General features: G+C 44.4%; 1 protein-coding gene across 3 annotated transcripts in view; it reads right to left on the bottom strand.

Moving 5' to 3' along the window:
• Positions 1 to 231: 231 nt before the first annotated feature.
• Positions 232 to 25,240, bottom strand: part of LOC139210556 (transcription factor COE3) — a 65,624-nt gene continuing 40,615 nt past the window's right edge. Inside the window, exons 8-17 of one of the 3 annotated variants that reach the window (XM_070840601.1) lie at positions 24,158 to 24,299; positions 21,857 to 21,862; positions 19,434 to 19,564; positions 19,143 to 19,269; positions 8,306 to 8,394; positions 3,248 to 3,313; positions 2,861 to 3,032; positions 2,258 to 2,447; positions 1,747 to 1,970; positions 232 to 396 (exon numbers count right to left, since the gene is read on the bottom strand). In XM_070840601.1, the coding sequence (XP_070696702.1) occupies positions 365 to 396; positions 1,747 to 1,970; positions 2,258 to 2,447; positions 2,861 to 3,032; positions 3,248 to 3,313; positions 8,306 to 8,394; positions 19,143 to 19,269; positions 19,434 to 19,564; positions 21,857 to 21,862; positions 24,158 to 24,299 (1,179 nt within the window). In that variant the 3' untranslated portion in view covers positions 232 to 364. The remainder of the gene's footprint in view (positions 397 to 1,746; positions 1,971 to 2,257; positions 2,448 to 2,860; positions 3,033 to 3,247; positions 3,314 to 8,305; positions 8,395 to 19,142; positions 19,270 to 19,433; positions 19,565 to 21,856; positions 21,863 to 24,157; positions 24,300 to 25,240) is intronic. The other 2 variants (XM_070840599.1, XM_070840602.1) reach the window with 2 other exon arrangements.

Here is a 25,240-nt window from a genome sequence, read left to right as displayed (position 1 = left end):
ATTGGACATATCCAAGGCCGAAGCACAACCCGACAAGGTATACAAAATAAACCCTTCATCATCCTGTGTCCTCTTCAAGGGTGATAAAATGGGGGGGGGGGGGGAGAAAAATAAACAAACAAAAAAAATCCCACAGAAGAAAAAAATATTGTTCCTCATGAAATCCTTTTTTTCTGCAGGTTGTGAAAGTCATTTAAAAGAAAAAAAAAAAAAATCATTTCTTTCTTTTCTTTTTTTTCTTCTTCATCTTTAAAAACAGAACAAGCGTTTGACTATACATTACACCAGCGTCTTGCTGTGTGCTGAGGGGGTGTCCTGTGAAGTGGTAGTGTGTAGACTGGTGCTTGAGATGATGAAAGTGCATTTACATTGGTGGGACAACCAGGCCGGACATGGCTGGAAAAAAACAGACGGGGAGAAAGGAGATTAGTTTATTAGGCTAAAACAGGTCTATGGATATAAAAATGACAATTTATTAAAAATCTTGCAGTTTAGTTTGCATGCATGTGTCTATGTGCCGGTGCTTATGTGTATATATGTGTGTGTTTGTGTGTGTGTGTGTGTGTGTGTGTGTGTGACTCCAGCCATCTGACACTGCACAAGTGCGTGAATGTATGCCCTAATGTGCCTGTTTGCGTATGTGCCTGTGAGTGTTTGCCGTGTCCGCCAGCCTGCTGCTGCACGTCCTCCTAACAGGGAGAGTTTGAAAACCTCCCTCCTGCTCTGACATTTCAGCCCCCAGCATGCCAGTCTTGCTATGTGTGATATTTCTCCTGGCGTTGGGGTAATGGCAAACAGTGGCCCAGACTCCCAGGAGACGCGGCCGTGGTGACGGCAGAGCAACAACACGGTCACTTCCCACAATGCCACAATGCTACAGTACTAGACACTCCTCAGACTCCCCTCAGATTCCTTCTATCGCTTCCTTTCCTCCCTTCATCTCTTTATCCTTGACTCTCCAACAGTACAGCACATTAGTCCTACATTTCCTCATTCCCCAAGTCGCGCCTCCGCGTCATTATCTAACAGAGATTAGGCAAGATCAAAGGTAGCTTCCGTTACTTTACCAAGACCATCTGCTTAGGATATCATTAGCAACTGTACCTCAGTCTGAGAGTTTATATATTCAGTATTTTCACACGTTTTAACAATTAGGCGACTAGTGAAGTGCTGGGATGATATATTATTATATTGCACTGAGTATATTTGTAGAGTCATGGTTGAAATGCTTTTAAGTTTGCCAGCGCAGATGATGGCAAAGCATTGCTCATTAATTTCTGCACAACATGTATTAATAAGTATGAACGTGTAGCAAGATGAACTTTAATTTCCCACTTCATTAAGCCCAATGTTATTAATCTTGGGGCACACACTACGGCTAAGCTTGTTTTCAAAGCAATCATGTTGGTCATGACACACGCACAAAACCTAATAAACATAATTACTAAAACAATTCTGGGAAGGTCTTTTCCTGCGACATCAGAGAGGATCATTTGTATAAAAGGGCAACGAGGATGTATGTTTGCGTGTACACTTGCACAGTCGTGAGCCGGCGCATGCAGTCCTGTACAGTGTGTGTAAAGATCTCTGTGTGAGTGTTTGAGTGTGAACTGAAAGGTGTAAATTGGCCTGTCAAAATGCATATATTTGTAATGATTAATCCCTCACCAAACCGGACAGAGGCCTGAGCAGCGGTATCTGACCAGTAGTCCGTAGGGAAGGGATGAGGGGGTGAGGGGGGCTCACCTTGCAGTCCGTTGCCGTTGGCGCTGGTGCAGGAGGGGGGTGGGGAGGCCTGGGGTCGGACCACAGGGGCGAAGGCGCTCTTTTGTTTAACTGCGGAGACGATAGGGAGGGAAGAGGAAGGAGGGAGGGAGAGAGTGAGAACGTGCTGTGAGTAGTGCTCGAGAGGGAGAGGGCAGTTAAGGTAAGGCGAGGATAGTATTACAGCCAGGGGGGATACACGATCACTACTCACAGGCCTCTACCATCAACATCTTGTCCGGTTGAACAAATACAGGTGGCATATGGTGAAATACACATAAAAATGAATATTTCGTCTACTCTGAGCTACACGTGTGTTCTCCGAAGTGCTAAACCTAAACAAGCCCCTGTGAATGAATAGTAATATATTATCACCATCAATAACGTTATAACCCTGTCAGATGTGATTCATAGAAGTGAAAATGAATGTGGGAGCTGGAATTAAATCAGCAGCAGCTTAGTGCTACTACAGCGTGCGATAGTGGCAAGCTACTCACTTCCATATGGGGAGTTGGCAGAGGATCCGTTGAGGAACCCAGGGGAGCTTGGCACTCCCAGGTTCATACCGGCATTGCCGTAGCCATTCATGCTGTTGCTGACGGTGTTGTAGCTCGACTGCTGCGGGGTGCTGCTGGAGATGTAGCCCCGGGGGGACACACTGCTGGTGTTCCGGCTGTAGCCCACTGAAAAACATGGGTGGGAGATGGGGGGGGGAAATTCATTCATTCCTTTCCTTCTATTTAGCAGGGAAATGTTCACAGATTGCAGTAAACGACAATGGAAATTTACTGCTGAAATCAAGCGTTTTCATATCAGCACATGTTGCAGATGCCAGTTTAATAAGAAAAGAATTTGGCACTTAATTAGACCCTTTAACTGCTTACTATATTGTAGGTGAGGACGGGGGCAGCGAGCCCAGTGTTCAAAAACATAATTTCTAATCATTCTCTCATTTTAATGAGTGCAAAAGAGCGAAATCTGACTATTTCTCATTTTCCTGCGAACCCCTTGGAATCCCCTCAAGGCCCCCCAGAGGGTCCCTGGACCCCACTTTTGAGAACCTCTGAGTTATGGAGCCATATCCTAAATCGCATACCTTGGTCATTCCCTTGTGACTCAGACACATTGACTGCTAGCTGGCTGCTGAAGGAGTTGACTCCCATCATGCCGTGGGAGGCAGTGTTAGCGAGAGAGGGGATCTGGTTGTGGTTGCGGGGAACGCTGTACAGGGCCTCGGCGATGTCAGCTGCCCTCTTCAGAATGATCTCCTGAGAAGCGCAGAGAAGGCAGAGGTTTAGTTATTTTTGTTTTTTTTTCATAGCTGTGCTTTCACTTTGATGCATGGTTCATGGCTATATGGTTAACGCATGTAGCCTACATTGTTCCAGATATAGTGGTGAAAATACCCTTTGGTGATACTATCAGTAAATATTCAATGGTTTCTAAGGTTTAAGAGCGCTGAAGCAGCTGTGTGGATACAGACCTGATTGTTGTGGGGCATTCCATACAGGGCTTCAACGAGATCAGCCGCCCTCTTCAGTAACACCTCCTGATGAAGAAAACAGGCAGCGTAAATGCCAAGAACCAAACAGATTATGTTTGAGACCCCAGTGGTCCGCACAGTAACAGACAACATCCTAAACAGCAGTACACAGCACGGTCGCGAAGAGCTTTAGAAATGTTTACATATTCAACCCGCTAAATAAAAGCCACCCTGATTTAAGAGGCACCAGTGCTGCATTTATACAGCACTACCACTTTGCTCCTTCCAACCATGCAGAGCAGTGAATAATGTTCCCTATCTTAATTAAACTGGCATAGTCCTTTAAAAACAACACCTCACCCCTGATTCTGGGCTTCACGTTTGCTCTGGAGTTCAGCGCTGAGTCCCCTCTCTTCAGAACAATAAAGTGAATTAGCTCTGGGTTAATCTAGTTCTGTTGTAATGACATTAAGGAATTTTTCAATTAACCTCTTTGACTGGCTGTTGCAAAGGACTTCACAAATGACTTCCCATCCAGCAAGAGCTGGGTGCTTGTGCCTTGGGGACACGGATGCTCAGGATGTGGTCTTATCCATGTCTGCATGCTTGCCCCCGCTTGACAATGCGGATTAGCTGTGTTGCTTTGGCTCTTAACACTGAAAATGAGTTGGCCCCAGATCCTGTTCCCCCCACTCTGTTTCGGGCTTTCAGCAAGGTGGGGTTTGGCCCGTTTGTGTGTCTTTATCTGCTCTTTGAATTCAGCACTTACAATTAAATCCCTCTCAAGCAACCAGGCTGCTCTCTTTGTTTTCTATAATACAGAAGGCAATATGCTCTATGAAAACCCTCTTCTCCTTTTAGAGTGCATTTAATCTGACAAAGGCGAGTTGCAGACGTGGCTGTTGCGTGTGTTTTTAAAATGCTCGCTTGTTGTCACCTGCTGTAGAGCAGAGATTTGTCGACTGTGCTGTTAGAACCCTGGTTAAAAGCAATGCAAATCTGTCACCAGAAACATCTCAGATGGTGCTTGTTTTCTTCCCACATTCATTGTGTTTTCTTTTGCGGGCCTCGGTAATTTGTCTGAAGTGTTCCATCACTTGGCAATAGCAGTGTGGGATTAAGACGGCAGCTGCCGTAAATGAATGTAAACACAGCCTTCGCGCCTTCAAACAGCGGCCTCCAAGACTTGGCCTGCATTTCCAAGGCGCAGCGTATGTAGTGTGTACGGAGTGTGTGTATGGGCCCTTTCATCCAGAGGAGCATATCTACCACAGTCCTTGATTTATCAAGATGAATCACTGTAGAAGCCACTTCCAGCGTATGCCATGCTCTCTTATAGAAACATATCGCTTAATCCACCCCAAGTTACCGGATGGGTGGCTCTTAGAATGGGCATTTACCTCTGAAATTGGTGTGTATGCTCAACGTTGCATGCATCTAGTTTGCATACAAATAAAGAATTATGGTTGTCGTGAGGCAGGTAGACTAAATGAGAGGACCAGCTGTCTTGATGTGTTCTCATCACGCAGAACAGATTTCTCTCTCTCTCGCTGAGTGAGATAAAGTGGTTTTCTTTCTTTTTGTCTGCAGTTAATAATTACCAATAATCTATTCTATCATATTTCAAGATCTCCTACATGGCTCTCAATTTTAAACAACAATTAAAGCAATTAAGACTGTCGCGTTCACAAGCCATGTTTCATTCTCTGTAAAACGTCCTCTCCCTCCTTGTCCATATGGTACTTTGCAGCAGTGACATAAGGACAGCTTGGAAAAAGGAGGAGAGAAAACGATATTGCCTCTCATCCTTAATCTGTCGTTTACTGCGTGGTGTCTTAACTAACCAAGCTGACTCGCAAGGCTATGTTTAAGTGGCAACCTAGTCATATCCGAGGATGATGAGAAGTGCTGCACCCAATCAAGGAAGAAGTTTGTTTTCTTCTGACGAGACGCTTTCATGCGTATCAGCTCACGCTGTGAATACGATTAACACGGAATAGTGTTCTGAGGGCATTTCCATGTAAATCTCAATACTTCTCCAGCATAAGTGTAATTGGCTTTCTTGTCATGGAGACATATCAGAACACGCCATGTTAAATTGAAACAATTAAAGGCCTCAAATGATTTCTGTTGTTCTGTGACAAATGCGTGACAGATTTCTGCTATTGTTTGCCTTGCTTTGCATAAAGGTCTTGTGTTCAACAACTGTTTAAATGGGGCTGCTCAGATGACAGATCACCTAAGATTTAGAAGCTGTTTCTCGTTATTGCCGGGGAAAAAATGAGAGGAAGCCATAACAAATGATGTGTTATAAAAAATATCTAACAACGAGGAGATGTGGTCTGCAACAGCCTGAATGTGATTTTTCAAGCACTAGATTAACATGGATGTTGTATTTATATTATCACAGTTAATAAAAGAGGGCCTAGGTTATGTAGCTTGGAGTGCTAATGCCATTATAAAACTGTAAGGCAATTACTCTGTTAGCTCTAGCCTGAGGTAATGAATGCATTTAGAAGCATAGGGCCATTAGATGAAGGTACTTCAAAGAGCACAGGAAGAGAGATTCATTTAAATACATGGGTAATTGCTTGACATGAACACATTTGTAATATTTTCTCCTTGTGGATTACACAAAGAATTGGAAAAGAATGGGCTTATGCTCATTTTGGGAGAAAAGAAAAGAATCCAAAGCAATCAGCTTAATAATAAAACAATATTGAGTTTCCACTTTTAATTTCATAATGAATCTAATTTGTTACAGAAGAGAGAAATTGAGTGTGATATAATGTGATATCCAGTCTATTTGTCCATTACTGCCAGAGGGCACAAAATGGTATTATAAATTGTCTTTTTTATATTATGAATAGAAAATTGTTTTATAACAAGATCTTAAAAAGGAGGGTGAATTCCAAAGTCTCTCTTCACTTAACGCGATGCCCGCAAACCAATCTCCTTTCTCATCACTTGACTGCTCACACTTATTACTTTCATATTCACCCTGGACTTTGCATTGAATTTTTATATCTCCACTCCTCCCACAGGGTCAGACTGTCATCTACGATGTTGTCTTAGAATTACGAGGTAAACTTCAATCAGAGGCAGCTTCCCCCCTTTTTTTCTCTGTGTAGCAACAATATTAGCGTGCATCCCTTGCTATCCATGAGCACTCCCATATTGGCTTTCTGTCTCCTTACAATTACCACGTGTCTTACTGGTCCCAGGGAGAAGGCTGGTGGAAATCAATATAGCGCAGTAATATTATCAACTGGAGGGTGAAGTCATGGGAGGGGGGGGTAGAGGCGGTGAGTGGGCTTGGTGTCGATTTGCCTTTCTGCTAATGCACACCGCGCGTCCTCCAGCTTTATCTTCTTTTTATAGAGTCTCCCTACCTCACCTGCACCCTGTAATGGCTGTTCTCTATATGCTGTTTCTGTTCTCATTCCAAATGTACATGCCAGCCTCAGCACGCCGCGGGCTGTTTTATTGGGAATGTGCTTTTGACCCCGAGAGCTGACCCTCAGATGGCAAGCTTAACAATGACGAATCACTCGGTGGGATCATTTACATGCCCCCTGAACCCCATATTTGGGTCCATTAGAGAGCAAATCAAATATTTATGTTGTTTATTGGAAGTGCAGGGTTTCATCTCACTCTGTGATTGTTTCATGCAAAGGCTGGGAGACCGTGCTATATTAAGTATATGCCAACCCAGGAAACTAATCTTGGGTTCAGTGTCAAAATCTGTCTCACAACCAACAACGCTTTGTATTCAAGGAAAGAAGTAAGGTTCCTCTGTAATAAAGCTGTGTTTAACATTGTTGCTCTCTTTGTTCAAAAGACGGGGATTTCACAAAGACAGTGTGACTTTATAAAATTGAAACAGTGTGGCGAGATCGACCATTGACGCCTGCAGAGATAGAGAAAGCCATGTGGATATTAAAGGTAAGTGTACTTTACCTTTTGGTCTGCGTTTACAGTTGAAATGAGAGTAACATTTCATGTCTGGGTGTTGTTTCCTGTCTCCACAGGGACTGAGTCTAATTGAAACACTTCATATACTGAACCAGGGACTAGCTGTGATGTTCCATTTCTCCACATTGCCTTGGTCAAACGTCTATAGCTACCACACAGTCTGTTCTTTATTAAATTGTCCGTTGGACGTTAATGATATTGCTGTGTTGCATGCTGGGATTTAATAGATAAGGTCTTTAAAGGTTTTACAGTATTATTAAAGCTCTGAGGTGGCCTCCACTTTACTACATGCCAAAGGGTTTTCAATGTACTAATCAGTCATATTATTACACTTGACACATCTGGAGCGTCAGTCATCAAAAATGTTAGTGGCAGGGTGGCAATTAGTGAAAACACACTGATAGAGTTTATCAATAGGAAACGGGAAAAGTAAGAGAATCAAAGGGAAAGAAAAGAGTAAAAGAATCAAAGAGTGTCTGCAGGGGAGGAAAAAAAAGAAACGTGAATACCTGAGTTTTCATGCTCAGGTCTTTCAATATGGCAACCTATTCATGTGCCACACCAGTGAGTCTACAACTGATGTGGCTTTCAACTTCTTCAACCAGGTTCAAAAGAAAACAATAAGAAAGCCAAAGCATAATAACATGCAGTCTTTGTCTATTAGCTGCAGTAAGACTAGGGGGTTTACGGCACAGGGTTCTGTAAACAAAAGATTAAACCAAATCGAGCTGCAGAAAATGAAAGGAAAACATGAGTGGGGTAATGAGGGTGCAGACGTCGTTTCTGACCAGATTACCATCTCCACAGACTACTGGAGAGGAAAACGCCTGATTGAGCTATTTTACCACACAGAGAGTTTACGCCTCTCTCCACACACAAAACCAATACCATTACCACGCTGGTTAGAGGGTAAGCCACATATGTGAAGCAAAGCTGTCACGGTTTGGGGTCACAGTGCTCTGCCTTGATGGTAATGTTGTTTTGTTTATTTGTCACATTCAGAGTATTGAGGCACTATAAGCCAGGCAGCTCTGTCTCGTTGCTGTTCTGTGTCTTTTTCTGTGCTGCGGAGACTGTACTGACCTTTGGTAACCTCTCAGGATCGCCGGGGTGTCTGGGGATGACCTTCTGCAGCCTCTGGAAACCATAGTCGATGGTTGGCTCATTCAGGGCTGAAAGAAAGAAAGAAAGAAAGAAAGAAGAGAGAACGGGGAGAAGAAAATTAGAATCATTTCAGGGCTAATTTTGCCAGAGACAGGAAGAAACTAATTGAGAAATCTGTTGGAATTTACAGTACAAAAGTCATTTCAGAATGCCTAATTTCAAAGAAACCTCAGGGGTGAGACGATGTTTTATGAAACATCACCGGCTCTGGGGGGGCGAGCGATGGAAATGACACGGGCTCCTCTGACACTTGTGTCACCAAGTGTTATTCCATTAACAGCCGTGATGACCTACATCAGTCTGAGAATCCTTCAGAGGGTCCCTCCCCCTTTTTATCTGCTTGAGAATATTGACTACAGCAAACTACATAGCGGGGGTCTTTTAATCTAACAGAGCTTTAATAATCTGTGAAAGGCTGTCCACACATTGATCTAGTGTAAGTTGCTGTCATTTCACCCTTCTGCACCAACTGTACTGCAACACTGGGCCCATGAAATACGGCAGCAGATCCCATGGAGCCATTAATCTCTCCCACCCCTCAAATAGTAATCTGGGGCATGAGGCATATTGGGCGATGAATCAGAGGCACAAAGTAAATGAATCATAACCCAGACTTTGGTGAGAGCAGGGCGTTTTATGTCTGACAGTCCTAATGGGTAATTGAAGGCTTCCTTACAGCTCCGCCTGATTCTAAACAATCATGTGTACACTCATAGGCAGGACAAGGCGAGGGAGGGAGGGAGGGCAGAGGAGAGAGGGGGGGGGGGGGGGAGGAGGAGAGCAGTGTAAAGGGGAAGGAACGACTTAATAGAGAACATCACTTCTCAATGTAGATATCATTTTCAGGAGAGTAACTCCGCCGAGCAAGGCGCTTCATAAATCAATGGCTTTCTATGGAGACTAATAAGAGCTGCCTGCCTCTATTCATTGTTCAGCCTGTAATTTGGCCCATCACTCATTACTCAGCATGTAATTTCAGCATTAACACCGCACAGCTCGCTGAACCTGCTGAACACCAGAGAATGTGAAAGCAAGCAAACGCGCCCCCCCCCCAACACACACACACACGCACACAGAGGCAGGCAGGGCCACTGAAGCACAAGCCAGGGAGTCACAGCAGGAAAACGAACGTTAATGTTTCTCACTCTTTCTTTTGTTCCCTCTCATCTAAATACACATGCGAGCATGCTCACACACAGCCTACGCCACACACACACACTGTACCTACTCACGCATACGTACAGTAGTCATGTACTAACACATGCACCACTTCTGCCTAAACCTGAATACAGTAATTGCCAGCTCGACCGTGATCAAATGGAGCAATTATGTGTTCAAGCATGGACAATGCAGGGTGCTAATCGATAGCGAGGATCTAGCTTGCAAATACAGTGGTTTTCAGCCCTACTGGCCAGGCACACCTGAATAAACCTCACGCCATAACAACATACACTGCTGGAAATCTGATTTGACATGTCATCATGCGTCCCGAAACGACAAAGGTCTGCTTCAGAATGTGGGGGAACGTCATCTTCTCCTTAATAAAGGATTGATCTGCTGTATTGATCTTACATGACAAGGCTGTAGCAAGGAATTTGCCCCCTTTCTTTTGTTATTTCCACCCCCTTTCTTATCTATGCACTCTGGCAGTCCCGTACATGTGTATATGTGTACACACACCGGCATGCATATGTGTGTGTGTGTGTGTGTGTGTGAGTGCACGTGCCCGGCTGAGAGAGTGTATGTGCACGGCAGCCCTGCCAGACCCCGCTGCTCAGTGTGATGTAAATTGTGTATGTGTAAAAAGCACTCCATAATCAGGCCATCCATCATCAGAGGCTGTCAGTGGGCTCTCTCAGGGTGATACATCACGCTCTCCTGTCCTCTGCCTCAGCTGGGGCCTACACAACCCGCCAGGCATGCTGGGAACACAGCCGGAGAGACGTACAGTACAGGACGAGACCTAGGTTGGGAGAGGTGTTCTGTTTGATGTGCCTTTCCAATGATAATGATGCCCTACTGTAATGCAAACCTAAGAATTATGATGAATGTGATTTGGAGGGTAGAGTATCCTGTACCCTTTAGGATTGGTTTAAACTGAATTTGATTCGCAGTTTGTATCCAGTATTAAATGCCTACATATGGAGGACTTGAATGTGTCAAACAGAATAAAAAATACATCTAAATTTGTCTCACTCTAGATTGAACACATGGCTCTATGTTCCCGCAGTTGAAGTCCTAGCGTCAGGCATGATCTCCACATGTCGACATGTCGCTATCTCATCTATCATGGAGATGATCTTTGTAACAACCCCAGCGTAATGAAATTGGTGACACAGACCGCCATCTGCTATTGATTTCATGCAAATGCTTCTGACAGCTGATGGAGACTTGCATTAGCGCTAAACGGTGCTGTCAGTTGATGAGTTGACAGTTTTGTAGTCATACCATGTACACTCGTGCAGACAGATATAGACAATGTCAATAATCCTGTAAGAGCCGCTGATGATATATACTGAGCACTTATATTCAATCTGGACAATAAATGTGTTATGTGTGTGTTCATCGCATTGCTCTGCACATTTTTTCTTCCAAGCAAAGATTTTCTTTCATCTGCTGAGCTTTTACAAGAGTCATCGGGACTGCTCTTCCTACTTTTTCTTACACCACACACATTGACAGCAGCCTTTCTCCCCCTTTTTACTCCCACCTCTTAACACTATGTCTTTTATTTAATCCTTGGCACATCATTATGTTCTACCTTCACACTCTGTCGTAAACTATACTCTCTTCTAAAGATATAACAACCAAATCTAGATCTGATGTGATGCCCTTGCATGACTCCATGCATGCCAAAATTAGTTTGGCCCTCTTGTCCTTCCAACACAATATGTTGGGAGAGGGGGGGGGGGGGGGGGGGGGGGGGGGGGGGATTGGGGGGATTTGTGGAAGGAGCATGTGTCCCCCCCCCCTTACCCCTCCTGTAAGGATTCTCAGTCGCGGCAAGGAAACATGAAACCCTCCACACACATCCCATAAATCCTGCACTGGGTGGGGAGTCTAGCCGAGGGGAGGAGGGACCGAGGAAGGTGGGGGAACTGGGGGGGGGTATGATCGGGGTGGGTTGGGGGGGTCACTGGCACGTTCCAGTCACGCCCGCTTCCCGGCTCGCGGCCAATCAATACCACTTTCCTGTTTTAGAGGCGGGTAATTATGAGGTGGAGAGATTGTGTGACCTCTCACCCCTGCTGCATTACTCGCCTGATATTAAGATAAATTGCCTGATTTTGGGTAAACATATGCTGCAATTCAAACTGTCAGCACTGGTTTGCTCAGGGATAATTTGTATTGATCTCCTGGCTTCTTCCCCATTTTGCTTACTGACCTCATGGATAATTAGAGAAAAAGAGACACGGGGAGGTAAGGCAGGGCTTGCATTTGAATACTTTGCAGGGGAGATGAAGAGCACATGGGAGGGGGGCGAGGGAACATTATGGACTAATAGAATTTTCATTTTCTCTCATTTTCTGTTTAGATTTAGACAGGTTGCATGCTTTGTTCAATTACAATGCTTATATCTTTTTCCCTGCCTGTGGTACATATACAAAGATATAATTGTTCATAGATTTGTTTCCACGGTTTAATTTCAGAAATGATTAGATTTTAACAAAAGCAATAAGACAACAAAGTGAGCAAATATGATTCAAATTTAACAGCAGATAACTAATGGAATTGTTGCCATATTTGAGTAAAAGGAACACAGTAGATGAGTTCTTGACAAAGACTTGCTCCTTCATTCGTGGAAATTTGGGGGAACATTTTTATGAATATTTTGTTAATTTTTGCACTCAAGAGAGTGAATGATCATGTTTCAGAACATGAAGAACTGGAATGCATGACTCGGTGTGCAGCTGTGGCCATATCATTTCCAATTTTGAATATCACGCATGCGCACAAGCGTTCATGGCAGGGCTTCAGTGGAATTCCTCGGCCCGGAATGTGCACTTCCCAATCTTATTTTGATCTGATGCCTTAATCTGCCCTCCCTTTCATGCTACTAACACATTTTCTCTGAGAGCCCCTTTAGCCAGCTCAGCTAACCACTTTACTTAAAATGTAGAATGGATGGCGTGTACATGGCATCTGAGTGTGGTCTGCTGCTCCTTCTCCATGTTCTCTAGAAATAGGACACGAGTAACCGCTCTAAAGGAACAGTGTAACATGGCCGACGTTGGCAGCCAGAAGTGCTTACATGGCAATACACCACTGTGTGCCCTCGGACTATATGGAAGTGGATTGAACAGATGTATTGACTTACAGTATCGGGGTATAAACATAGGGAAATGTTTGAGCAAAGCAGTAAATTTAAGGGAAATTGTTCCTTGTTAAGTCTATGAGCCTGAATGGAAGCTTGCACAGAGTACTAGCATTCCTGCCAGCCATTACAGCTTATTACGATAACTCTATCTTTCCAGGAGATAAAAACCTAGCCTTGTTGCCATTTGCCAGCTATTACTTTCGCTAATTATACTTAACTGCTTCGAGCTTATCTCCACTCCTCCTACACCATTGAGCAGTTATTTTTTTCTTTCCCCTTAACACAAATTAGAGGTGGAGTGGGAGTTGGAAAGGGGAAGACAGATAAACAGCACAGGCAGAAGTTCATTCAAGTGTTATTGCATTTGTGACTTGTCAAACAGTCTAACTGAAGCCTTCTAGGCACCTGCACTCTGTTAGATGGATGCAGTTCAGAACAGCATCAACACACATAATGACCTCGTCTCACTGATGTTCAGCAGACTCTACTGGAGACAGAGAAAAAGCGAATATTTTCTCAGTGTTACTGTAAGGAGTTAAAATTGAATGCTGTGCATACAAAGGAGGTAAGATATTCAGAGGTCATGCTGCTGCCCTGCAGTACAGATATGTTCCAGTGTTGAGAGAACAGAAAACACGCATGCAGTTGTAGAGACCACCTTAAAAAAAAAAACCAAACCAAGTCAAATTGGAATGTTCACAGCAAACCCACGCAAAGCAAACCTCATCTGTTTTAACACTGACCATATCATCTCCATCCACTGCAGCCAGTTATCACTGAGTGATTCCATCTCCAGCAGTCTCAAGATGAACAGGAAATTAAAATTTCAAAGATCTGCAGTTAGGATAAATCAATGGAGACAGATCAATGTTCATTGAAATTTCATGAACTTTGAGCCAATACAGATGAAAAAACCTAGACAGTTACAGTCTCCAGCAGATATTGCTCCTGCAACAGATAAAATGTAATTAACACGGTTAAAAGGGAGCAATGTTACAGATTGCACATCCATAATTTCTGACTCCTTTCATATTGGTTGTATTATTAGAAAGGGCCAAAGACACCTGTTCAATCCTCTTAGATGACATCTAAAGTATGTGTGCCACTTCTCTAAGGACGTCAGTGGACTTTCACACATTACCGGCCAACAGAAATCAAATGGGTTCCCTTCACAGCTGATTGCAAGCGCAAATTAATATTGTAAAATGAAGATCAATACATGGACGGGGCACAGATCGATGACGGCTAAATTACGGCTGCGTTTTCCCCCTCATTCAAGATGAGTTGTGTTTTCCTCTCAAAGTCAATACCGTGCTGCCTCCCTCATTCATTTCTCAATAAACTTGCCGATGAATTTCAATCAAAATGCGGCAGTGGAAGGAGAGGGGGGGGGGGCGGTGGTGGAGTTCTTTTAAAGCCCGTTGGGTGTGGATCATACTGAAAATGGGGCAAGAAGAGGAGGAAGAGAAAGGAGGAGGAGGAGGAGGAGGAGGAGGAGAAGGAGGAGGGGAAAGATTCTCGTCTATCAAGAGCCCCCCTCTCTGCCTTCTCCGTCTATCTTTCCTGTGGCAGAGGACTGATGCTGTGACTTAGTAAGGACAATCCATTTTAAGAGCCATTACAAAACAGACCTCTAACGATACTGTAGGACAAAAAGTAGGTCCAATTAAAATTAAATCAATGAATTCTATCCTTACTGGGAGAGAAAACACATACCCATACTTTCATTTTTCTCTTGAAAGATACCCACAATATGTTTCACAGAGCGATGTAATGGGGGGAAAATACATGCTCAACTGCAAGTGCTTATTTCAATCAATTTCCTGGAGCTGGATTTCACAGGTCACTTGCTGATAACACGCTGTGGAATAATGCCACAGTGTGCTTCTCAAAGCCTACCTGACAAGCTGCCTGACAGTGGGGGAGTGCGAGCACGTGTCACGTCAGCCCTCTAATTGGACACAAGGACCTTCCTCCGTGGAACCTTGTCGCGCTCCGCACAAGCTCACAAGGCCTTCAAACCAGGCCCCATCTAACTTGGCAACGAGAGTCTGCTCCACTCCTGTGGAGCTAGTGCTAAATACCAGAGTTGTAATGAGACAGGCAGGTATGGGGACATGGCTAGTGGATAACATGCTTTGACACATGCTAAAACTGTTGTGCCAACTGGTTACAACCCACTTGACTGTGGCGATGACATTTATAAATGCCTATTTCATCCGTACTTGCAGTGGTTCATACTGCAAAGTGAAAACTTTTTTGTTTTTTTTTAAATCAGCAAATTGAAAATGGTCTCCAATTAAAGATTGAGGAATTTTACGTATACAATGCTTATATAAAGATTTTGTTGTGTGTTTACAAGCCCCCCCCCCCGCCTAAAGCTGATCTGTTTACATACTTCCTTGAATGCCTTGATTATAGCATATCTTTGCTGTAGGCCACACCCCATCGCTGACCAGCAACCAACGGAGTGCCAAACCCAGCCCTGCAGTACAGGAAATGAAAAGGAAGCTCTCCATCTGATCAGCTTCTGAGTCTGGGACTTCAAAGTGACGGCAGGGTGGAGAGGAGACGTAAGGCTAGGCCCGATTCACAAGCTGAACAGCACAGGACCCTATCTGATGTGCCCCGATAAAGATGTCTGCGTTTGTTTACTTAATTTTTTTTTTTTTTTGGGAGAGGAGGGTCCAAGCCTACATAACATTATGTTCCTCTTTCTAGGAGTGGAACAGGAAGTGAGTTTAATTTTGGAATTTGAGATCTAGATATCACTATTTATATCTTAGCTGCAATAAAAGGATGCCAGTTCAGCTTGGGTAGACATATATTGTAAATACACGTAAAGACTCAGAAATTAAGAGTTGTTTTCAACGTTCACAGAGGACGAAATTGTGGTTGGGGCTTAACTAAAAAGAGACCTCACTTCTGCACCAGGACCTTCCTTTTTCATCCCTTACAGACCTGACATTTCTTGATCTCCACCAGTATTGAGTGAAGCGCACATGACCCCTTTGTCCTTATGTTGATGAATGACTGCCTCATACCCATTTTGTCAGATTTTGGTGCAGTGAAGTCGATAGCGTCACCTTGACGAGGAAAGTTTGTGATCCATCAGCCCTCAAGGCTGTCTGGCCTCAACTAAGGCCTGGCAAGAGCAGCTCACTGTATGGGGCATCCACTCCATCCAAAATCCTTCACCCAGTGTGCTGCGATCTTGTGAGGTCGAACGAATGGCTCTTATTACTGCCGCTTTACAGTGAGGGGAAAAAAAGAAAAAAAAGAAAAAACACTTGACTTGTACTAATAGCTGAGAAGCCATGCTGGTCACCAAAGGTCTGAAGACGAAGCACCCTGTCAGTGCCCAGCTTGGGAAATTAGCAAATAATGTTCCCTTCCCCCTGACAAATGTGTGACAGCTCGCCTTCGCCAATCATTCTCTCCTAACGTTATGATGCATGTCCTGGATCCCCACTGGAGGATACAGGCGAAGTTTACTGACCCTCAATTTACCCATGACAAATGGGGTCCCGGTAAATGTGCGTTTTCTGGGGCGCGGAAGGGGTTCATTTTAAGCAATCCTGGTTATGTGGATGTCACTGATTAGGATAAATAGTGGCTGAGTGTGTTAGGACTGCTTGCAGAACGATATTACCAAGGGCCTGCATCGTTGCCCCTGGAGGGGAGCTCTCATGGAAACTTGGCCAAGATAGAAAACCAAAAGCTCTGATGCAATTAGGAGCTTAAATTGGATAAATTGTACGGTCAAAGTTTTTATTTATGATTCACTCTTTCATACAGTACTGTAAGTATGCAGTAAAAAGGTTAACATGCTGCAAATGAGGCTGAAAATGGAGACTTTTTGTTCAAGAAATATCTGATCAAACCAGCATGTACTGTTTGTAGTGCTTAATAAAGTGGAAAGTATAATAAAGTATTGACCTCAGGTACAGCCAGGACTTTCTCCTTTTGATTTTCTACAACCTTGCTGACAGTTGGACCAATGGATAACCAATACATGGATTAGACAGAGGACAAGCTAGCAAGCTCCAAGGGACAACATTTTGTTAGAAGGCACAAACTGTAAAATAGCAAGAAAAGCCAACGTGTCATTCCTTTAAAAATGTGCCAATTAAAGTATAGATGTACGCTCCTTGAAGCAGTCAGTAAACTACAGCCTACTAAAGTTTTATATAGTATGTCTGTTCGTCTCATTAGTGTTTTAAACATTCAATAGTCAATGCCAACAGGATTATTTGACATACACTACAGGGTGCTCTCTTTCTGAGAATGGATTGTGAGTTTTGGAGCTGTTCCAGGGTACTAACCCGAGTGAGGACGTGTCCCTCTGCTGTTCGAATTGGCTGCAGTCTCCTCTGTGTTGACTCTTGGTAATTTGTGATAATTTCTTAAATTGAGCGAGTTAAATCTCCACAATTAGGGTGGTGGTGCAAGAAGAGTCAACATGAAAAAAAAAAATGTCTAAAAAGGCACTCCTCTCAAGCCATGCTCTCAAGTCACGCTTGAAGCCATATGCTTTGATAGCTAGACCTTTGATATGCACATGTTGCTCTCCAAAATGACACCAGGACATTCTGTGCCTTTTAGACAGCACTGTGTCACTACAAGCCCTTTTCAGATCATGTAATTTGCTATTGTAACTCCAGGTCATTTCAAAAGCTATTTCCTAGTGTAGTGCCATTTTTTTTTCGAGTGCTGTAACACAGAAAGAAAAGCTCTGGTTTGAAATGAGCCGTTCCACTCTTAAATACAAGATGCACTCTCTTGCACTCAATGCATCAGCTCATTCCCTTTTTAATGTCTGAGAGAAGTAGCTAACATCCTTTCGCCTAGCAATTACTGTACATATGGAGTCAGTGATACCTAATTCTGGCGTTATGCATTCTGCTCTCTTTAACGGTTTCATTCTCTCAACCGTCAACCCTCGTACAATCAGGGTGAGCCTCACAGGGAATAGCAGAGCAGAGGAGCCGGACCTGTCTATTGGTGACTTTCTCTTTTAATTCAGCACACTAATCAATTGTACCACCGTTGCCTCCAGGGGTAATTGTATCTTTATACTAACTGGAAGTGAGTAGGAACCCAGGGAAGACAGAGAAGAAGAATGGAGGCGGGGGGGGGGGAATCAACAAAGATAGAGAGAAGGGGACACGTTTCCCCAGTAAAACCTGATGGTAATCATCCCAATCCGCTTAGCCTCTGTGACTAATGGGGTCTGTTCTTAAGGGACCTGGCACTTTCACCAGGGTGCTATAGAAGCCATTAATGTCTTAACTTATACACCTTCTCAGGGCTGTGCAGTAACACATGTACACACAGACACACACTGGCGCACACACATTTTCTCCCTCTCGCTCGCCCGCTCGCTCGCTCGCTCTCACACTCACACAAACAGACACACATACACTTACGCAGCCACACTACACTCCTGTTTCATTATCCTGGTGCCTTGTTGGCCTCTGCTCCGCTTCTACTAGGGAGGTTAAATGCAGGAGAGCTGGGCCAGACTGCACGGTTGGAGGAGAAGGGGACGGATGGCTGGGGGTGGTAGTGGTGGTGGTTTGGGGAGCGAGAGAGGGGGGACTTGATGAGAAACAGCTGCCCCAGGATGGAGGGGTCTGGATGGGGGTTTCGGAGGGGGCGTCCAGCCCCCACTTTGCAATTCTGCTTTCCTCAAGGCCAGGGCTGTGTTGAAGGCCTGGGGGTGCTGGGGGAAGTGAGAGTGCTTTGACGCGCCCCCGTTTCATTCTGCCCATCAGAGTAAGAACAGACAGAGGCTTCCAGGTCAGACAGGCTCTGACCCTCGCAACCTCTGTCTCCTCACCAATGATGACAGATAAGACCACCACTTCCTTCTGTTAGCCAAGATAATCAGATCCCTTACTTATAGTGTGACACACACACCCTTTTCTCTCACATACACATGTCTCTAGTCTCTTTGCACACTTTCTCTCCGGTGAATTCACAGCGAAACACACGAGTACAAGTTCAGACACACTCATGCGCTCAACCTGGATATTGCTTTTCTCATCTGATTCATTAAAAATGAAACCACATTTTGCCTTACAAAATCAGCAAATTAGCAGAAAGCATTATCAGTCTCACAACAGGGCAGATAAAGAGAATTGGCAGAATGAGTTATCCTGACAGCTTGAGTTTAACAGAGCTTGGCAGTACCCTCGCATGATGGCAGGTCAGAGGGGGATCGAGTTGCACTGGTAGGTGCCCCTCCATGAAACACCTTTTCGCTAGCAGTGCAGATCTCAAAGATTTTAACATTCAGCAGGCAGGGCCCTGGTTAGTTCATTATTAGTGCCTGGACTTGGGGCTGAGGGCTCCATCCAGACAGAGGGAGGAAAGCGGGGGGGGGGGGGTTTGCAGCACAGGAGAAGCCTTTAGAAAGAGAAGGTTTTGGCTCACCAGTATAGACAAATCTCCCAGGAGCACCTTTGCAGAACTGCTTGGACTTGTAGGACAGCGTGACTTCCACGACACCGGGGATGTGCCGAGGTGGAGTCTGGACGCGGATGGCGTGGGGAGTTATCAGCTAGATTACACAGGGAAAGAAAAGGAATAATGAGCCCCCTGTAATTAAAAAACAAACAAACTAGAGAGTGTCTACTGTTAATACTGTTAAACGGCTGAAAAGTTTGTTAAAACTACGTGCTAAAACTAGCTGAATTTCTAACAATTAAACTGAAGAGATCATACCTCACTCCATACGAGCATGGTGCCGAACACAACTTGTAGGCCATCAAAGAAGTTGTCCCCTATGATGATGACAGTGGCTCCTCCAGTGGTCCATCCCTCACTGGGGCTGATAGCCTTGATGCACGGGGTGGCTGCTTATCCAAGACAAAGAGAAGAGCAAATTCAGCACCTAAGCTTCAACATTCGGGCTCATGTCTCTTTCCACAAAGACACATTACTGAATCACCTCCACGTTCAGCCCTCCATGTCTCTCTCACAAAGACATATCATGGAAATTGCCGCTGGAAAAAAAAAATGATGGATTTGTCCTTTAAGGCATGAGAATCAAAATCATTTATCAGCGCGCTGGAGTGGTGTAGTTAAGCAGACCCTTCAAATGGTCCACTTCACAAAGGCTAAACGCCGGGCTCGCCAGGAAAATGATTTGATGGAGCAAATTATGTGTCAGGGCAAATGTAGCTATCAGAATTGATTAAGCATGCAGCCACATGTACAGTAAAATTTCAAAGTTGAACACATCTTAAATGAGTCAAGAATACAGGCTGTTAAAGTGGAAATGACAAGCTAAAGCTTTGCTGGTTCATGTTATTTCATTACCTTTGTTCTGCATATGCAGTACAGTGCAGACACACTGAGTGTAGTTTCAGGTTTCATAACGTGAAATGCACTCATGAATTATTCAGAAAGAGTTTTTTTTTTTTCTTTTTGTGATCGATTCAATCCATTTCATATTGTTTATTACAATGCTTTTCATCTTGCATGACTTCTGCAACGTAGCTCTGCCATTCATCAACAGTCTGGGTTGTTATTATAATCTAATTTGAGTGATCTGGTGCCTCACATTCACTGTCATTTGATGCATTACCTTAATATGGTGTTCAGCACAACACCGTGTTTACAACAGAAATAGCATGACAGCTAGCCATAAAATAGCAATATCAAATTTAATCTATTTCCATCAATATCTTTTAATACACCATGAACTGCGCATGCTTTCTTACTCCTCAAAATGTGAGCAACTATTTCAGAAAGTTCCTTTTTTCTTCACAAGCTCACTTCTAAACCTCTATTATCCTTTCCATCCAGTAAGTAAATCACAGTCAGCCATTGTTGTATGGATCACCTCAGACAAGACATCTCCCTTTGTTTGCCTTGCTGTTGGGTCTGTTCAGGTCATGTTTGCTCTCTCTCCCTGCCCATAAAGTGCACACACACACATTGGTACTACAGGGAATCTGACTTTAACAGGCGCTGTTGACTTCATGCTAATCACCTCGTACAGATTTTCATTTGTGAGGCCTAGAGGAGTGACATTTGCTTTCCTTAATTGCGAAGCGGAGCGTCTGAAAGAGGACCAACCCTCTATGGGCATGCTGGGCCCCCTCTAAGGGCCTGACCTTCATCAGTGCGGACGATTACGGCAAATAATTCACCCTTCAAAATTACTGTAAACAAATTGACTTTGGGGATGAGAGAAGGGGGGGAGGGGGGGGTGGGAAGAAGGAGGAGGCAAGAGGAGGGCCGGATGGTGACGGTGACTGTTGGGGGGCAGCTGCAGCCTGGAACCTACGACAGGCATACACAATCGCGCACCCACGCGCACACACACAAACACAGACGCACAGCCTCGGAAATCCCAGTGCCCCCTCCCACACACAGAAGGACCCATGGAGAGGCAGCGACTGAGGCCCTAAGCCGTCCACCCTTCTGCCTAAAAATTTGCATATGTCTCAATGCACAGACAGAGAGGGGAGCATGTGCTGAATGGGGACCGTGGCGAAGTGGATTACACAGTCAGCGCAGGCGATCTGATGACAGACACGCACAATGCCCCCTCAGCAGATGATAGGCATCATGAGGAGTGGACGGATGAGGATGCAAAGAGCCGGCCTGCCTCTCTGAGTGTTTCATCACTAAGTCTTTGCAAACTTTGGCCTACAGTAGAGGAAATTCACTCAGTTTGAATTCACATGTCATAGCTTGTTTTGTTTGCTTTTTTGGAGCTGAATTGTTCCCCTACCCATACTGCTTGTGTGCTTGAATTCATTTCAAGATCAACTTCGCTGCGAAATGACCCCAGGCGGCCGATCTGTGATCCATCCTAATCTTTTTCCTCTCTGTTTAGGGTTAGCCGTAGAGGACGTCAAAACTGATCCAAGATCTGAGCAGAGGAGGTCCCAGCTCTAGTATTGTGACACTCAAACAGGTCTGATGTGGCCCCGTGAAGCCGTCCTTTGTTCTGCCTGCTGAAATGTGTTGTAATTGTGCTGTGGGATGTCCAGATGGTCGGTTGATAGTGCAGCTGATGGGATTATACCTTTTACCTCTCCCTGGGCCATCTGTTCCCTTTGACTCTCTCTCCCTCTCTTTGCCTCTCTCCCTATGCCTCTCTCTCACTCTCAACCTCTCTCTCTCTCTCATACTCTCTCCTTCTCTTTCTCCTTTCCTCCTCTCCTTTTCCCCCTTCCTTCTTTTCTCCCTCTCTTTCTTCCTCTTAGGCCCAGCAGTCTGGATTCACTTGTCTTTATTGCATAAACCCTAACAGCATTACAGCCACTTGGCATGCAAATGAGGCAGGCGCTGCAGGCTCTATGCTGAGTCTCCTATATTGTCTGGGGCTCTATAATGGTAGAACTGAGCTAAGGAACGTGTGTGTGTGAGTGAGAGAAAGAGAGAGAGTCTGTGTATGTGTGTGTGTGTGTGTGTGCTGTTCTGTTCGTGTGTGTCTGTATGTGTGGGGGGTGATGCTGTGTGTGAAAGACGCGGCTATTTGTGAGCATGTTTATGCACCTTTGAGCCTGAATCTATACATGTTTGAGTGACAGGCAGCCACAAAGCACATTCGTGTCTGAATGCATAATATGCTTGTTGTGTGACAGTACACACAAGTGAACAAAAATGTCACATGGTGAGATTCAGTTTGTCATCCACAGGCTATCCCATCACTGGGCCAATAGGGGGCAGCACCTCTTGATCAATGCGAGGCACCCCGTACAAGTGCAGTGTGAGCTTAGGGGAAGGATTCCTCTCTGTTTCAGCCACACAGGCAGTCACATATCTGAGGCTTCTCGCCCAGTGAACTCCCAAGGAAGAATGTGTTGCTAATTTAAAGCACGCTGTCTGTCTGCCTGCTGGTTGTCAGAGCGCTATGGAGGACATGGCTGGAATTACATTTTATGACCAAGTCTCCTTTCTCATATGTCACATCTCTGTTTGTTAAAGGTGACTCAAACAAAGCGAGTGATCGTTGTTGATGCATGTTAAATTAGTTTGTTATGGAGCTGAGCCTGTGAGGTAGGAAAAAAAAAAAACTTGTGAGAGTGTGTGCGCTTAGGCAGAGGGAAGGTGGATTAAAGTTATTAGACAAAGACATGTTCAACTGGGCGGTTGACAATAGCTTCTTTTTTTGCTTTACGGGGCGTCACTCTGCTGCTTTGAAGAGTGTGGTGAAGAGAGGAAGAAAAGGATTGGTTGGGGTAACCTGTAAAGAACACACACACACACACACACAAATACATAGACACACACACACAACACATGAGGTCCCTTGGGAGCGGGGGAACATGGAGGCGAGGGCTCAACCTCTTTAATTGCTCCCCTCATTAAGAAACTGGTTGCTAGGCGATCCACACCTATCGTGTCATAAACGTGAAACACACAAACAGAACGTCAGCGAACATAATGACTTTGGTGCTCCGGGCAGGACTTTAATTATTTGATTTTGTTCTCCAGTAGAGGAGTCATTAATAAAGACAAAAACAAATAGATTAGCTTTTTCCCCCACTAGGACTGGAGAGCACTGAGATATATTAATTGTCTGGTCTTTTTTTTTTTTTATTAGTCGTTGTTGTATTAAACATTACATTTGCTTTTGGTGATAGAACCATTAATGCCCATTAATGTGTAGAGAAGCTTGTTTTAGTCAGTGGTGTATATAAACTGTTTGCCCAGCCATAATTGGCCCTTGAAATCTGAAGATAAGCAATTTGCACAATTGGCCCAAGTCAGTTCTCTCCTTTTTTTTTCTTACAATCTTTCAGCTGTGTGTGCTCCCATCTGCGAGTGGAGGCCACGGGGGTCACAAGGTTATGTTTAGTGCATTTTACTTTTTGGATTTCCCATGGTTTGGTGGTCCGTCTTTTCTCTCTTTTGGCTGAGCAGGCAATCAGTCTATCATATGGAATCAGTTGGAAGAAAAACAGTAAGTTCTGTTTTTCTCATAGGCCGCCCCCCCCCTCTTCACATACACGCACGCACACACACACACACACACACTTACACACCCCCCTCTCTCTTTCTCCTTCCTCCCCCTGTTTCAGCTCTCTCGCAGCTAAATCTGCAGAACCCAATGACAGGAAATTGACCTCACAGCCAAATTCTTAAGCAATTTGATCATGTTTCACATAGGCTTTTAGGACAAATGTAGGTGCATTAGGAGACTGGAAGTAGTATAACGTTTGAAATCACGATTTAGTCTGAGTATTATCATAATTAGTGACATCAAAATGATAACCACATTGATACATACTATTTCCAGTGAAGACACAACAATAGGCGTGAGGGAAGCAAAAAGCAACTTAAAAAGTAAAACTGAAAGAGATGGAGAAACAAAAGATTCTAAAGAACTGAAAGCAACTAGGTGTGTGATTTGTGAAATGAGAAGACTTGTGAAAGAAACTGAGAGAAAAAGCGTAGCAAATTATAGGATGTAAAAATGTGCCTACCATTCTCCAGATAAGGAGGCGTACCTTCTGAAGGGTCGAGTCTGCGAGCCCTTCGCCCATGCTTGGAATTGTTGTGTACGAACATGTTGTCAGAGACAGCCAAGACATGGCCGTCCACATTGACGGTCGTCGATACGACAACCTGCAGGAGGAGTGAAAGAGAAACATGTAATATAGCGCGCTATAGGATGAAATAAAATAGAAGAATACAGGCTTACGTTCTCGCTGATGTTCTGGGTTACATGGGATGCATGAATGCTTTATAAATCCTTTCCAGGTACATGCCTGGTTGCTATTGATTATTATTGTCAAACCCCCTCGAAGTGGTTGTTCTCTTTGGACATATCGCATTACAGTTACCCTGCTTCTCAGCCATTTTGTCTTTGCTTTTTAGTGTCTTGCATTTGTGTAGAGCTAATTGACTTTTCAATCACTAAAATACCATTTCCGTTTACCCGCTCTACCAACTGTCGTCATAGCTGAAGCTCAGAATTATTGATCAGCTTGTCCATCTATTTGAGGATGGAAGGCCTCCCTTTTAAAATATTACTGGAGTCATTAGCAAGTGAACCGTACTCCATCCCATCACTCAACAAACATTTTACTAGGATCAGATTCCAAGCCACACTCCATATTTCATAATGCTTATTTTTGTTGTTGTTTTTTGGCTACCACATCTCCAAACAGTGAGCCGCATGTGAATGGCCAAAGTGTTTCTGAGCCGGAAACAGAGAGCCCCTCTCAGGTTTGCTTCGCCGGTGAGTGACCTCGGTGTAGCAGTGGAATTTAGGGGGGCGCTTTTTTTGGTTGGTTTGGGAAGGGTGGGGGTGTAGGGGAGGGAAGGGGAAGTGAAAGAGCTCCATTCTTGTGAGCAGGTTCAGAGCTGGGCCAAGCTGAGGATGATGGATTGGGCCCTCTCTGGCCTCCAGCTGGTTTTTGGGGGTAATAAGTGGAGTGGAAGGCATGCAGAATACACAACTTTGGCCAGAGAAACACCTATGGTGGAGCATCTGGGAAATCTATTTGGGGAAAAATGGCATACTAACTGTTGGATTGAAGACAAGGAATGGCCATCAGCAAAAC

Source organism: Pempheris klunzingeri, chromosome 12, assembly GCF_042242105.1.
Source record: "Pempheris klunzingeri isolate RE-2024b chromosome 12, fPemKlu1.hap1, whole genome shotgun sequence".
Lineage (NCBI taxonomy): Eukaryota > Metazoa > Chordata > Actinopteri > Acropomatiformes > Pempheridae > Pempheris > Pempheris klunzingeri.
The sequence above is the reverse complement of the archived record's forward strand: the minus strand, read 5'-3'. Positions and strand labels throughout refer to the sequence as shown.